This window comes from Monopterus albus, unplaced genomic scaffold, assembly GCF_001952655.1.
Source record: "Monopterus albus unplaced genomic scaffold, M_albus_1.0 scaffold70.1, whole genome shotgun sequence".
NCBI classification, from domain to species: domain Eukaryota; kingdom Metazoa; phylum Chordata; class Actinopteri; order Synbranchiformes; family Synbranchidae; genus Monopterus; species Monopterus albus.
In genome coordinates, this window is record NW_018127950.1 from 664,344 (window position 1) to 680,803 (window position 16,460).

The window sequence follows — 16,460 nt, forward strand, 5'->3', positions numbered from 1 at the left end:
CAGTCTCCCTCGGGATCTGGTCGAAGCTCTGCCAGAGGTGGGAGTTAAAGATCGCTTGGACAGGGGGTTCTGCCAAACATTCCCAACAGACCCTCACAGTACGCTTGGGTTTGCTGAGTTTGTCCAACTTCCTCTCCTGCCATCGGATCCAACTCACCACTAGGTGGTGATCAGTTGACAGCTCCGCCCCTCTCTTCTCCCGAGTGTCCAAGACATACGGCCGGAGGGCAGATGAAACAACCACAAAGTCGATCATCGACCTCCGGCCTAGGGTGTCGCCACATGCACTGGTGGACACCCTTATGCTTGAACATGGTGTTCGTTATGGACAAACTGTGGCTAGTACAGAAGTCCAATAACAAAACACCGCTCGGGTTCAGATCGGAGGGGCCATTCCTCCCAATCATGCCCCTCCAGGTGTCACTGTCATTGCCCACGTGAGCGTTGAAGTCCCCCAGTAGAACAATGGAGTCCCCAGTCGGAACACTTTTCAGCACCACTCCCAGAGACTCCAAGAATGAGCCAAAGTTATGGAGAAAAACTACCATCTGATCTACTGGTTGTTTTCCTGATTCATCAGTTATTCATTTTATCAATAAAATGTCAAAATTAGAATTGTGAAAACTGAGCTATAGAAAATTATATGTAAACATACAAAAATTAAAAGTCATGGTACTTGGATGTAGCATTGTATTTCAAATTGAAAGCATTTTGGGCTTTTCTGATTTCAACTTCCTCTCTCTGAGATTTTCAGCCATACCTTTACATTTCCCAAACGTTGTTGTTTATGTGAAGTGAGTCAGCAGCAGTCACAGCTGCTGCCTCAGGGTTTAATAATGAGAAGCATACCATGTAGGCCTAAGATGGTGGGCGAAGCAGCCCTGAAGTGCTGTAGTTAGCTGGAGCCAGATGTGAGGAAGATGAGGGCTGGACTGATCAGTACAACACATCTGTGTCTTTGTCTCTGCTTTTATGCTCTATTTTTTAGCATTTGTGTAATGGTGCACCAGCAAACACCCCACTCTGCACGGTTCACAACCCGGTGTACATTTTTGCTGACTTCGGAGCAGTTTGACATCTTAAACGTAGTGAAGGGGGGTGAGGGTCACCTGCTAACCCCCCCTCCGGTCCCCCTTCTTGAAAAGAGGGACCACCAGCCCGGTCTGCCAGTCCAGAGGCACTGTCCCCAACTGCGATGCGATGTTGCAGAGGCGTGTCAGCCAAGACAGACCCACAACATCCAGAGACTTGAGGTACTCAGGGCGGCTCTCATCCACCCCCAGTGCCTTGCCACTGAGAAGCTTCTCAACTACCTCGCTGACTTCAGCTCGGGTGATGGCCTCTGCTTCCTCATCGGAAGACATGATGCTGGGGTTGAGGAGATCCTCGAAGTATTCCTTCCACCGTCCGACGATGTCCCTAGTCAAGATCAACAACTGCCCAACTCCACTGTAAACAGTTTTGGCAGGGCACTGCTTCCCCCTCCTGAGGCGCCGGACGGTTTGCCAGAATTTCTTCGAGGCCAATCGATAGTCCTTCTCCATGGCCTCACTGAACTCCTCCCAGACCCGGGATTTTTCCTCCACAACCACCCGGGCTGCAGTCCACTTGGCCTGCCGGTACCCATCAGCTGCCTCAGGTGTCCCACGAGCCAACCAGGCTGGATGTAGGATGAGACCTATTGGTGATCAGTTGACAGCTCCGCCCCTCTCTTCTCCCGAGTGTCCAAGACATACGGCCGGAGGTCAGATGAAACAACCACAAAGTTGATCATCAACCTCTGGCCTAGGGTGTCCTGATGCCACATGCACTGGTGGACACCCTTATGCTTGAACATGGTGTTCGTTATGGACAAACTGTGGCTAGTACAGAAGTCCAATAACAAAACACCGCTCGGGTTCAGATCGGAGGGGCCATTCCTCCCAATCATGCCCCTCCAGGTGTCACTGTCATTGCCCACGTGAGCGTTGAAGTCCCCCAGTAGAACAATGGAGTCCCCAGTCGGAACACTTTTCAGCACCACTCCCAGAGACTCCAAGAAGGCCAGGTACTCTGCACTGCCATTCGGCCCATAGGCACAAACGGCAGTGAGAGACCTATCCCCGGCCCAAAGGCGCAGGGAAATGAACCTCTCGTTTACCGGGGTAAACTCCAACACATGGCTAAGCTGGGGGGCTATAAGCAAGCCCACCCCAGCCCGCCGCCTCTCACCTTGGGCAACTCCAGAGTAGTGGAGAGTCCAGCCTCTCTCGAGGAGTAAAGTTCCAGAGCCCAAGCTGTGCGTGGAGGTGAGCCCGACTATCTCTAGCCGGTACCTCTCAACCTCCCGCACAAGCTCGGGCTCCTTTCCCACCAGCGAGGTGACATTCCATGTTCCCAGGGCTAGTCTCCGTGTCCAGAGATTGGGTCGTCACGGCCCCTGCCTTTGACTGCTGCCTGATCCACTGTGAACCAGCCCCTTACGAATCCTCCTGCAGGTGGTGAGCCCATGGGAGGAATATCCATCAACAGCAATTCTCTTCCTAGTCTGTTGATAAAGAAAATGCATTATTTTGGTCTCGGTCCTCAGATTTAACAATTTTTTTAAAATGTCCTTATTTATATTCCCATACCTCCTTCTCTCTCTCTCTCTCTCTCTCTCTCTCTCCCTCTCTCTCTCTCTTAATCACCAGTTTATTTCTTCAGCAGGCATATTTCTTTATTGTACCTACCTTTACATTTTACACTTTCAATTTTTTTTGTTTTTTACTACAAATTTTGTACTATTAATTTAAAGTTAAAGTATTTTTAATTTTGAATGTTTATTTGTAATGAGGCTTGTTTAGTGTGTGATATTGTTACTTTTACATAAATCGTGATAGAAGTTCTACCACAAATTCAAAACACAAGGGTAAAACTGCAAAATATATCAGAATGTTCTCTTTATTGTTGCTGGGAACATGGAATTATTCTTACTTGATTATAATTAAGTCCACCCTTGTTACATACTTCATTTGATGTACAGCATCTGTTAAAATACACTGAATATCCAATTAAAATTTCAGCTGTTAAAAAAAATAAAATCTGTGCATTTTGTTCACTGAACATTCCAAACTAAAGTGTAAATGTGTACATATATTGTGCAAACCAAAACTACTACTACTAATAGACTATGACGTATTTGGTTTCACAACATTCGTCTTTCTCATTTTTCTTTTTCCCATGATCCATGAAACTCTTAAACCCAATCTGTCTCGGTTTCCTAAATCAGTCTCCTTATATTCGTCATCAATTTCAACACAGGTGAGGGTATTTACAGGTACAGAAGATGGTTTTTATTTGTTTAGACTGGGTGCATAGGTGGAAAAATGGGCCGGCTTCCTGATGACTCTTTTTTTTCCTGGTAACCTATGATGAAAATGATTCACTCTGCTTCTTCACCATCACTATAATCGCTATCAAAATATCTGTGAACAGTTTTTGATCAATTTTGAGCAAAGACCACTGATACTAATAATAAACACAGTTTTGGTTTTCATAGTATAACTGATGCTCGCAACTGTTGCTTCTGGAAGCTCTGTGGTTTTTCCACTGAGATCTAAGGTTGAAAAAGAGAGAGAAACATGAGTATAGGACAAGCCTAGTCTGGTCTTGAGGTACAACCCTCACGTATACGCCCCTGTCGGGGCTTAGACCCACCCTATATCTAACATTCCTCTACAAATACCCCATCTTATCGTGCAACAGAAAACAGCATCTTCAAAACAAAGCAAAGGCAGAAAACAGGAAACCTCCAGAAAAACTTCAACAGGTTCAGAAGACACCTAATACAAGGTAGGCACCCTGTTTTTTATATCCACTTTTTATTCAACAACTAAAGCTCCAATTGCAATTAACTAAAATGACAGGGGATGAAAGGACTGGGTGAGGATTAGCTGAATAGCTTTTGATGGGCACCAGCAAAAATAATAAAAAGTGCAAGAGTGATAAAGAGAAAAAAGCATGAATGGTCCAACGACATTTGATGGTTTGTGTTTCCTGCTTCCTTGAGGTTTTAGTTCACACGTTTCACCTATTTATTTAAAATTTTATAGTTTGAATATTTTTACATATTTTCAATAAAACTATCTGTAATTTTGAGAATACAGTGACAGAACTTTAAGAAATATGAGTGAAACAAAGTTTCAGATTCGTTTTTCTGCTCTCAAAGTTTGTGATCTGGAGCAGGTCAATTATGATAAAAAGAAAACCATTTTAGTGCTGGTCTAAATCCAGCACAAGTTGCAGTACTGTCTAGGCTATTGGTTTTTCTTGTTTACTTCATTAGATTTAAGATGTAGGAATTGGATAATAGTTATCTGTGGGTATCATATAAGACATTTAGTTTGGTTTATTATGGAGGGGAAATTTCAAATGATAAACGATTATTTGGATTATCTGTATAGGTGGCAAATAAAGGGAAGGAATTTGTCATATTAAAGAAGATTGTTTATGTTTCTTTACACATATACTGCATAAAATTGAACCAAAAAAATAGCAGGTTTCATCAGGTGAATTTTAAATATATTCTGCTCCTTTCTTTTGGTACCTGAATTTAAAAGTTCCTCTGATCAAAAGTATGTTCTTAAACTGAATCACTTTAACTTGCCAGGTCTTTTTTTGTTCTGCCCTGTTTAACTCAAACTTTCATTAACTTTAATCTGTATAAAAATGAATCATAAAATTTCTCTAAAATAATTAATTAAGGGACCGATTTTGTAAGTAATAAAATGTTAGGGAGTGGCTCAGCCAGTTCTAGGTGGAGATCCACAAGGCCAGAGCCTGTCGGGACATGAATTTGTAGCCCTAAGCAACATAATCTTCTGAAGGCGTGTCAGAGGGAAAGGGTGTTTGTTGGCGTATGTGTTCAGCTATGTGATTACAAGAACATAAAAAAATCCCACAGTAATACAGCAGTAATAACAGATAAAGAGTTATTTCATGTTGGATTAGGGGAAGAGATTCAACGACTCCTACTCTCTAACCAGGAGAAGAAATGATGTGAGGATTTATTCAAACAGCACTTAAGTACTAGGAACAAAAAGTATTAACTTAATAAGATGTAATTAATTGTATATGAGCAATGGAGCAAAAATAAACAAAATTATTAGCTTGTACATAAAAGTAGGAGAAATCTTAGATCTTGGGGAAGGCAATAAGAAAACATTCACCCTCCACCAATCGTTGGGGCTAAAATACAAGTTGATAAAAGAATGATATGATTTAGCTGACGTCACAAACAAAACAAAAGGTAATAGAGTACAGAGTAGTGAAAAAACTCATTTTCTCCCTCATGCCTATGTTTTCTGTCTTCATCGTATCTTGTCCAGAATGGGATCTGCTGCAGTTCAGATTGTATGTGTGGCCCTCGGGGTCCTCAGCCTGATTGGGGTCATTGTATGCTGCGTTGTCCCTCGCTGGAAAGTATCTTCCTTCATAGGTTCCAACATTGTAACTGCACAGGTAAGTGTCAGCCTCTTGAAAATATGGCAAGGATGTAAAACCCACGCACGCTCCTCTGTCATACACTTCGAGCAAGTAGTCTTTACTTTATACTTTTCTAAAAGTACAGATGGTATACAAAACCACAAACATTGTTTTTCTTTCTGCCTGTGTGTGTGTGTAGAGCACTCAGGATGGCCTCTGGATGAGCTGTGTAGTGCAGAGTACCGGCCAACAGCAATGCAAATCCTACGACTCCATTCTGGTGTTGCCCTCTGACCTGCAGGCCGCCCGTGCCATGACCATCATCAGCTGCATGTTTTGCTGCCTCAGCCTCCTTATCTTGTTCTGTGGGGCAGACTTCACCACCTGTGTGGAGAATGAAGACGCTAAGCCCAAGATCAGCTTGGTGGCCGGGGTGGGCTTACTGCTGGCCGGCCTCCTGATCATCATCCCTGTCAGCTGGTCTGCTAACACTGTGGTGCAAAACTTCAACAACCCTTTGGTAGCATCTTCTCAGAAGATGGAGCTGGGAGAGTGTATCTTTGTGGGCTGGGGTGCCGGTGTGCTGCTCCTTCTGGCTGGAGGTCTGCTGTGCTGCTTCAGCAGGCCCAGATCTGGCAGCTCAGGGGGAACTGCAAAGTACTACAGCAACAGCGCCTCCGCCCCTAGCAAAAACTATGTGTAATGCCTTTATGAAAGGGACTGTTGTTTGAGAGACAGGATGGAAGGGCATTGTAGCCAGTTAAAAAGAACGGCAAAATAGACAAAGTAGACAGGGGTTATTTGGAAAAAGCTGTAAATATTAATAATGTCTGGCTCCAGTTTTTGCTTTTATATTCAAAGTTATGTTGGTGAGTTTTCCATTTTAAAGCTGTTTTACTCTTAGGTGATGGGTTATGCATAAGCTATGTGAGAGTAAATGGAAAACAAATGCTAGGTAAACTGTAAATTATCAATCAATCTCACAACATTTTAACATCTCACAAAAGTTTTATTTGGGGTGCTTTGATATATATATATATATATTATCAACTAAGATATCCTAACAAAAGAAAAACTGTTGTATTCTTCTTATTTTTCTTGGAATATTTGACTTTAAAAAAGTATTTAAAAGAACAACAGAAGCCTACAGCACAATTCAAATGAGAATAAAAGTCTGTATAAAAGTGTATTTGTGAGAAGAAAAAATAAATATAAAAGAGCCAAATTTTAGATGTGCCAGTAGTTCATATTTTATGTATTGTTTGGATCAACCATTATTAACCTCTTCTGTATGTCTTTTCACACCCATCTTCATCGTTGCTATGATACACAGGTCAAAACAGATCTTTAAAACCAAAAGCCCCTCAGGAGGCCTCAGGGAGCATCTGCACACACCTGTTTCTCTGATGACACCTTACAAAAATGTCCACAATGCATTTCATAGCATTTTATATGACATTAATTATTGCTCATTTTGTTTTGTTTCTCATATTGTGTGATGATAAGTATAAATTATTAAAATTGGGTCTAAATCAAATGTCTGTATCATGTGTTTGGAAAAAAAAGCCAAAAAATGTGTTTTGAAAACACATACGACTTTATTTCAAACTAAAAGCATATATTAAGATAGTTTTTTAACTGACCAGACAAACCAAATAAATTCAGCTTTCCTAACACCTTTTGTCTTAATCTGTCCCTTTGTCTCACTACAATCAGACGCTCACAGCCATTTTCTTTGTCTCATTGTCTTTCTTTTTTCCTCAGTTTTTCTTTTTTCACTCCTGCCCTTTATTTAGATTTCTTGTTTATCAGACTTCTCTAGTTTAATGCTTGCTCTCCAGCTCTCTCACACGCTTGGTCAGATCCTCTATCGCTGCTTTGAGGTCCTTCATCTCCTTCCTCAAGGACTGAACCTCCTGAGAAAAAGACAGAGACAGAAAGGCAGAGTCAAGATGGTTACATAGTAGAGACATATTATCACCAAAATGTACTTAAATATCAAACGTAAAAGTACTCATAATGGAGAAAAATAACCTCCATGGATGTTATATTACTGCATGCTTTAGTATTTAATCATTATTACTGACATTTTGTTTTTGCAATTGGTCATGGTGGTGCCTATATTTTATGTTTAAGCTGAAATTAAGTTGATGTTTGTGTGTAAAGTCTTATTAAATAAAGTGACACTTTAAACCTAAATGCATTGTGGTTGTCAGTTTTAAATGTCTCACCACACTGTTGTCCTGTTGACTACCAGCAGAGGCAGTTGTGGTCTTCAGGAGACTCTTGTGAACTTTGAACTCCTTGGCTTTGGTAGTTGCTACAAACCCATCTTTTAGAGATATCAGAATAGGCTGGCTGTCTTTTCCTTGAAACCAGTCATCAGCTTCGACTGATGGCTCCGGACCAATGGTGTCAGGGTACAGATCTTCCTGGAACAGATCAGACTGCCCAGGCAGACAAGGGAAGAGTGAAAAAGCGACAAAAATGAACAAACTACTCTTAACCAACAAGCTCATTCTGATTTATAAATGTACACTTTACTTTGGTTAAAACAAATTACTTTGCGTGGCACCGTCATGACGATGGGCTCACACTTCCTCTCATGGAGTTTGTAGAACCTGAAGGTAGAAATAGTTCAAGTCATTGTATCAGCCTAGCTTAACACAGTAACTTTCTTTTAGAAGAACTGGACAAGTGCAATGTAAATGTAAAAACACTATACACAAGAGTCTAAATCCCTGCTACAGTGTGAGACTTGTATTTAGACACAGCAGTGCTTTGAGCTAAATGCTAACATACTAACAGGCTCTAAGTGACGTGCTAACATGTTGCTGTTTGGCAGGCAAACCACGTTCACTGTCTTAGTTAAGTGTGTTAGTATGTTTGCTAGTTAGCTCCTAACACAAAGCTCTGCTAATGCTAAAGGGAATGTCGTTAGTTTTGCAGGTATTTGGTCACAGACCAAAGTTTTAGACAAATTCAAAATTTGATTTGATCATGGCACCAGATAAAAATATATAGCATCAACAAATCATGAGTAAAATCATCATTCATATTCCACTCAGTGCCACAAATAAGAATCTCATTGTGGCACTGGAGGAAAAGCAAGGGGATCATCACAGTCATTAGGGTTCATCCTCCTTGTTTAGTCATTTCAGACTCTGGACCAAAGTGATGGATTGACTGACAGACACATAGCCACACCACCAGAATGCACTGAGAAAGGCACTGAGCTGCTTTTGGTTTTATAAAGACATAAAGTGTCGCTACCTGGCAATCTCACATTTGTTGACCTCCAGGCCCCTCTTGGGCATGTATCCCATCCCCTTCTGGCTCTCCTTGCTGCTGAACATGGAGAGGTAGTGGACATAAGGAGCTTCATCTGTTACCTCAAAGTAACGGATACTGCTGTCCCCCTATGACGAATATTTGAAGAACAAGTCAGCCGTGTGCATCACTGTGACTGAGACCAGACCCCAAAAAAGGGTTATTTCGAGGGCTAACCTTGCCACAGAGGTAGACAATGCCAGTGTCTGGGTCATAAAATGGCAGAAGGACACCACTACTGGTGTCCAGCTCCTGCAGGGTCAGGGGCTCTCCAAAGTTCTTCTGTTAAATGAGATTCACATATACAGAGATATAAACATGGCTGATATCCATTGTAACATCCTGTATTTAAAAAAAGGCTGCTTGAGCAAACTGCAGATAAGCCAAGGATTTATTTGGCCAAGCCTGGTGTGGGAGATTGCAGAGTAACACTGCCCTTAGTGCTGTAATCTGACTGTTGTGAAACAGCAGCGTTGTAATACTGTAAACAACTGCCTAGTAACAAAAAAATAACATTTTAAATGCACTGCAAAAGTACAAGATTTTTAAACCATGTCTATAATTTAAAGCCCCACTCTGCTCTAAAACGTGTTCTGCAGTTGAACCTTGTAAATAAAAAAACATTTCCAGTCGGCATTTTTTATAGATTCTGGATGTTTAAATGTTGTTGAAGCCACACATTCTCAGACTTTAAGAACAAGGATAAGGATTATGATTCTTAGTTTAGTTTACTAAAGAGGGTTTTAGTCTGAGACATAAGCAACTGTATGAGTCTACAAGCAGGTTGCTGACACTCACTGGGTCCCACAGCGCCACCTGCCTCTCACTCATGCGACTGAAGCCAGTACTGAGGATCTTCCCATCAGATATAAACACTGCCCTGACAGGCCTGGAGCCCTCATGAGGCTTCTCCTTCTCCTGTGGGTGTATGAGGCAGAGTTAGAGGTGTTCACAACATGGGCCTACAGTACAGTGTTTCAGAATCTTCACAGTCTTGACTGTATCATCTCTCAAGTCCAGTGTATCATTACCTTTTATCTTTAAGTGCTCTGACTACTGCTACTCTCAAGTGAGATGTAAAATTACTTATTATGAGTAGAAAAAACATAATGCTATTACAATTTACATATTAAAATGATTAAATGTAATTATGCAGATATCAAAGTCCACAAAGTTGCTGCATATAGAAGCAGCAAAACTAACAAATTCATTAGCGATATAACAAATCTTGGATATTATAACCCAGCAGTTTTACCTTCTACTTACTTTACAAAATACCCACCTAGACCTGCTGACTCACCAGTTATAAAAACTAGAACCGTCATATCATTATTAGAACTTAAAATATTATTTGAATAATCAATTAGTAGATGTATAGAAAGTTAATCATCAATGATTAAAATGATCAACTCATAATTTATTTTGAAGCAAAACCTCTTAACATCTGTTGGTGCCAGTCTCTAAATATGAGAATTTGTTTGTTTTTTTTTTGTTTTTTTGTCTTAAGTTGTAGTAAGTGAATATCTGAGATGTTTAGACATCTGAATATGCCATTTCAGGCTCTGAGAAATTTTGGTGGGTATTTATCATCATTTTCTGATCTTTTATGGACCAAATGATTAACTGATCAATCAAGAAAATAACCAGCAGATTAATCGACAAACAAAAATAATCTTTAATTATGATCCTGATCATTAAACCCTGTTAGTTAAATGCCACTACAAGTGACCTGCAGTGACATCCATGGCAGCTCTGTGTTATCAGGAGGGACAGCATCAGGAGGAAACTTACCAAAAGGACAGTACCCTTGCGAGGGTCCAGCACCCTCAGGGTCTTATCCTTGCAGGAGGTGAGAATCCTGGAGCCGTCTCTATTCCAGGAGGCGCTGTAGATGAGGTCAGTGTGTACACTGTCAATCCTCACCACTGCTTCCCCACGAGCCACGTTCCACAGGATCACCACATTATCACAGCCTGCGCAGACAACAAGCAATAGTGAGGAAAAGTGAAATGCAGGGGTGAAATGTCACGTTGTAGTTTCATTATCATAATTTCCAGTATGAGTCAAAATCAAATGCATTTGAGGTAAGTAATCTGAATTAGTAAAAGCTGCCATGGCTACAGAGAGAAGAGAAATACCCTATAGTAAATAGAATAAAAATAGAAATAAAAGCTGTGACATGCATAAATCATAGGTTTGTACTGTATATAATATAGTATGAAGTTAGAGCTGGGCAAATGTTCAAGACTACTCTTTAATTTCAGTGGAACTGCATTAGAATAATATAATCCTAACCTGTTAGTGAAGGCATGAATGATTCAGTTGTAAAAAACTAAAAAAAAATGTTTGGTTTTTGTTTATATTCATATTTTCTATATGGACACTGGCATAAATATTCTATTATCATCATGTTATCTATTCAAACAATGTTGCCCAGTCCTAGCATCCGTCAGCTGTTAATAGTATTATTTAGCATCAGTTTACTGTTTAACACAGACAGACTAAGCATCAACCCGAGGGCTGGAGGAGGTGGGTGGAGGGTGCGAGAACTTCCTGTTCACACCTCTGAAAATGTGTCTCATTCAACACACCAATACTACCCTGGTTCCTCTAATGCACGAGTCACACTTCTGCAGTTGCAGCTCCTAATAAGCTGCAACTGCGTTTGTAGTAGGGCAGTGGTCCCCAACCCCCGGGCCGCGGACCGGTACCGGTCCGTGGATCAACTGGTACCGGGCCGCACAAGAAATCATTAATTATTTCCGTTTTATTTATTATCTGAGTCTGAACGATCTTTTATTTTGAAAAATGACCGCATTCTCTCGGTTACATCTCGGTCACTTGAGCGCCAAAACTGGCTTACTTGTGGACATATTCAGCCTGCTCAATGAACTCAATCTGTCACTTCAGGGGAAAATGACAACTGTCTTCAAGTTGGCAGATAAAGTAGCTGCATTTAAAGCCAAACTGGATTTGTGGGGACGGCGCGTCAACAGAGGCATTTTGGACATGTTTCAAACATGAGACTTTGGGTGAGACTGAGCCTGAGTCTTCATTCTCCCAGCTGGTGCACGATCACATGTCTTTGCTTTTAAAAGAGTTCGAGCGCTACTTCCCAACCACAAAGGACCCACGAACTGCCAAGGAATGGATCCACAACCCATTTGTCAACAAACCAGGTGAATCCAGCAGGTCTGTGCAAGAAGAAGATCAACTGCTGGAGATCGCAAATGACGGCGGCCTTAAAAGTATGTTCGAGACAACAACTCTGTCGGTGTTCTGGATTAAAAACAGCCATCCTCCCCCCCCCCCCCGGGCCGCGGTAAAATTGTCAAGCGTTGACCGGTCCGCAGTGATAAAAAGGTTGGGGACCACTGTAGTAGGGGGTTTAAATGTGGGTAATACCTGCACTCATCAGTACATTGTGGGCAGTTGGGTGCCAGCTCAGGATGCCAACACGTTTGGAATGGCCATCAAGCTTGACAACAGGATCTGTGAGCGATGTGGTCAGCCCACTGTCCGGGATCTCCCAAATCTATTTAGCAACAAAGACATGCAGTTTACATAGCACAGTACAGCAGAAAGAATGTCATGTCATGCTGTGCTGAGAACTGAAATGCTTCAAAGATCATGCTGATACAACACTGTAATGGCTTACCATGACACTGCAGTCTTCAGAGCCACTGGCAATGATGTTGTCGTTATGAGGACAAAACTCAATGTCTAGGACCGGGCCTGTGTGGCCACACACAGTGGGGTAGGACATGTCAATACGCCCTGTCTGCAGAGAGGAACACCAAGTAGGATGTTGAATACGGCTCTCAAAAAACCAAAACCAAACAGAAACAACAGGGACAAAAGGCAAAGGATAGAAAAAAACAACAGCTTGATGGATAAAGCAAAGAAACTCCAAGGTAACATACAACTGTGGGGCTAATTGAGATGATGATCTAGACAAGGTGGGAGGAGGAAGATAATACTCAGCTGATACAAATTTCACAGCTATGCCTCCAATTATTCCTGATTTCTCATAGCAGGGGCAGAGAGGAGCATGAACACGAATCACTTCTTCGGTTCTGCTGTGGCCTGATTTGTGTTGGCATCAGGCCTAATTCAGAGCATCATAATAACCAGTATATATCTCAAAACAGGATGAGTAGCTCTGTTTTCACAGTACGTTTCTCTGAAATTTTGTCCCTTGACTCATTTATTTCCATTAAGAATTAAACATGAAGTCATAAATCTTGTTGTCTCTGTACCAAGCTAAATTTTAGACATTTGAAAAACCTTTTAATGCCACACTTTAATACCTGCTTCACAGCCAAAGTATGAAAACATGATGGACAACCAGGAGAGATGATAAGACTGAGAGATATTTATCATTATGTTACATAGTTGTCAGTATGTCCCAGCACTGTGCAACAATAATTCCTAATGATATCATTAATTAAATTAATGCCACCAGGACCCATAGATAGGTTAACTGAGCAAAAACTGATTGATTAATTTAAGTTTTTTTTGCTACAGGTTTCATGGGTCTGACTGAAAATCCACAAAGATTAAACTCTTGTGTGCACAACCCACTGTCCACCAGTCACACTTTTAGTTTATATATGTGTGTGATGCAGTCTGCAATCACACCCCAAAACAGTTTAAAACTAATATTACTGCATATAACATGCAACATTTTTTTGTACATTTAAGACTCTTTAATACATTTAGAGGCTTGTGTTTATGAAGGATACTGAATTGAGTGTTTTATAAGGCTTTTCAAGACCTGCAGAGACCAGGACTCTTTAGGAGCTTGACAGAACATGCAGGTGCTCTTGTGATAAGTTTACATACTTTGACAAAGAGTAGTAATAACTAAACTACGCACAAGATTAGCAGTTTTCTGTTTGTTTTTTTTTCCAGGCACATAAAGTGTAATGAGTAGGGTTTAAGCCATCTAACGTACTCCATACGTGACTGCAGAGCCACATCCTGCCCTGACTGAGCTTACAACAAACTCCTAATATGGTGAAAACTTCTCAACAGCAGGGCATGTGACGTGTAGAACAATTCAAAGTAGGCATCAAACTTCCTTATTCAGCTGAATGTGTGAAGGTTACCGGCGGCATTCAAATTTTTAAAGTGTAAGCATGGTGTTAAACAAGAAAATCACACCAACTTGCATTGGAAATTATCAGCACAACCAAAAATCATCCAGTGACAAGACAAGTGACACAGAGATTCAGGAAACAAGTGCATTTTTCATTTTTGTGCTGGGGTTTTCCTGTCACCAACCTTGCTCAGGGGCAACACCATGAAGGCTCCTCCACCACTGGCGTCCACAATCATGGCCACAAACTTGGGGTTAACTGAGCAGAAGTTGCTGTCCCAGGTCATCTGGGAGATTCGGATGTCATCGTAGCATTGGTCAGCTTTCACAGCCTGACCAAAGACGTGACGGAACTTACTGGTCCTCACAACCTTCCTGGACATGGTGAACTGGAGGCAAAGCAATTAATATGAGGACAGGCTGAAAATAAAAAGGCAGAATTTCATGTGTGCATATAGGCTGTAGTAAAGCCTCAAACAGTCTCTAAGCATGCAAAGAGATCTGATCTGTCATCATCTGAATCTAAGACTCAGTATAACAAAAAATGTTAAAATTCCACCACTGCCACTTTTTACTTTTTGATTTCATGTGGAAATAAACGGACACGACACAGAGAAGCTGAAAAACACGTCACAGGAAAGCTAAAAAAAAAGAGGAAGCTAAAGCTTTGAAAACCACTTCCTCTAGTCCATCTGTGACTGTACTTTCTCCCCTTCTTTTTAAACCAGGATTCTGCATGTTACTTAAATAATTGTGCATGCTGAAGACAAGCACACAAGACAGTATGAGGATGACATAAAAAACTGTACTATTTATCATCAGTTGACCTGCACATGCTTTAAAAGGTTACGTTCCCCAAAGTGGCAGTTACACCACATCCTTCAGAGTAAGCAACAAAACCACTAGCCCTTGTCTCTTGCCCTATTTGCCATTCACACGCTTGTGCTGTAAATTATTTCCCCACAAGTAATCATACTTTCAAATATGTTAAAACATACTACAATGAATACATCTTTTACTGGGAATCAAACTTGAATGAGCAAAGCAATCAAATTATTATTTGCCAGCTGCAAAATGAACCAACTGTGCATCATTTAACAACAGTACCACCAATCAAAAACACTGAGTATGTTTTGCTTTACCTCCATTTGAAGATTTTACTTCCTGAAATCTGCAGCCACCCTTAAGCTCGCACTCAGAAGCCTATAACGGTTCTGCTGCATGTGCATCACAAGACCTCACTGGCTGATCTGCACCTAATTTAATAATCCATTCTACAGTGAGCCATAATTTTATCAGGAGCCTAAATGCACATCAATAATATCTCTCAACCACCCTCACTCTCTGTTGTGATGGAAAACACCTTGTACAAAGTAGGAAACAATTCAATAAATTGAAACGGGAGAAAGTCTTGTTCGAGGCCGTGTGGAACATAAGGAACAAAGATGCTACAGTAAATCTAAATCATTGACATCCTATTATCTTTATCTACTATATAACAAATGCACCTATTACAGGTAAAATGATACTTCCTGCAGGTATAAAGGAACTGTATAACAGAGATGTTGTAGGCCTACCTGGGAGTCAGGTTTGGGGGAGATCAGATCAGTGAGTTTCGGCAGCACACCAAACACTCTGCCACCAGAATGAGGACTCAGAACAAGACGGTAGCTTAAAGTACATCACAAAATGACATGGAGGAAGTGAGAGTTTCGCATGAAGGTGGAAGTGGGAGGCGCCTGAATAACTTCAGTTTTGACAAGTACACTTACCATAAAAAGCGTTAAAGAGCATCAGACCAAAGTGATGCATGGCTGAAATGTACAATTGCATGTTGCGGAGCAACATGACACAGCTGAAAAACTGCTGACAGGGCTTCATTATCAAACCACTACTCTGCTGCGTACACCTACATTTGATGGTTACCTATTATAAAACTAAATGAGCCATCATTCTAAACTCGAGGTCAAGTTGTTTACTTGCTTTTTATGATTTTCCCTCTATCACTGGGGGGATATTCCACACACCAGCATTTTGTATTTCCTGGCCCGGTGTTGCCAGATTCGACTGACACCAAGCAGCCCAATCAGTCCCTCAAATGGACAGTTAAATAAACTTAAACATCCTTTGGAGAGGAGAATTCGACCGATAGTCGAACCTCGGATTCAGGAGGAACAATGCGGTTTTCGTCCTGGCCGTGGAACACTGGACCAGCTCTATACCCTCTTCATGGTGGCGCAGGGTTCATGGGAGTTTGCCCAACCAGTCCACATGTGTTTCGTGGATCTGGAGAAGGCATTCGACCGTGTCCCTTGCAGCGCCCTGTGGGGGGTGCTCCGGGAGAACGGGGTCCGGGGCCCCTTGCTAAGGGCCGTCCGGTCCCTGTACGACCGGAGCAGGAACTTGGTTTGCATTGCTGGCAGTAAGTCAGACTTGTTTCCAGTGCATGTTGGACTCCGGCAGGGCTGCCCTTTGTCACCGGTTCTGTTTATTTTTATGGACAGAATTTCTAGGCGCAGCCAGGGGCCGGAGGGAGTCCGGTTTGGGGACCACAGGATCTCGTCTCTGCTTTTTGCAGACGATG

At 41.6% G+C, this 16,460-nt stretch overlaps 2 protein-coding genes across 2 annotated transcripts; one reads left to right on the plus strand and one right to left on the minus strand.

Annotated features, from left to right (window-relative positions):
- The first annotated feature begins 3,731 nt into the window (after nt 1-3,731).
- On the plus strand, nt 3,732-6,461 carry cldni (claudin i). The gene is made up of 3 exons (XM_020605492.1): nt 3,732-3,813; nt 5,349-5,481; nt 5,645-6,461. The coding sequence occupies exons 2-3, from the start codon at nt 5,350-5,352 to the stop codon at nt 6,146-6,148; spliced, it is 636 nt and encodes a 211-aa protein (XP_020461148.1). The 5' UTR covers nt 3,732-3,813; nt 5,349; the 3' UTR covers nt 6,149-6,461.
- A 106-nt stretch (nt 6,462-6,567) lies between these two features.
- On the minus strand, nt 6,568-15,548 carry coro1a (coronin, actin binding protein, 1A). The gene is made up of 11 exons (XM_020605393.1): nt 15,454-15,548; nt 14,062-14,265; nt 12,434-12,556; nt 12,181-12,310; nt 10,567-10,748; nt 9,574-9,693; nt 8,953-9,057; nt 8,719-8,864; nt 8,009-8,066; nt 7,677-7,892; nt 6,568-7,361 (listed from the first exon to the last, which is right to left on the minus strand). Exons 2-11 carry the CDS (start codon nt 14,257-14,259, stop codon nt 7,269-7,271), a joined length of 1,371 nt encoding a protein of 456 aa, XP_020461049.1. The 5' UTR covers nt 14,260-14,265; nt 15,454-15,548; the 3' UTR covers nt 6,568-7,268.
- Between the last annotated feature and the right edge of the window lie 912 nt (nt 15,549-16,460).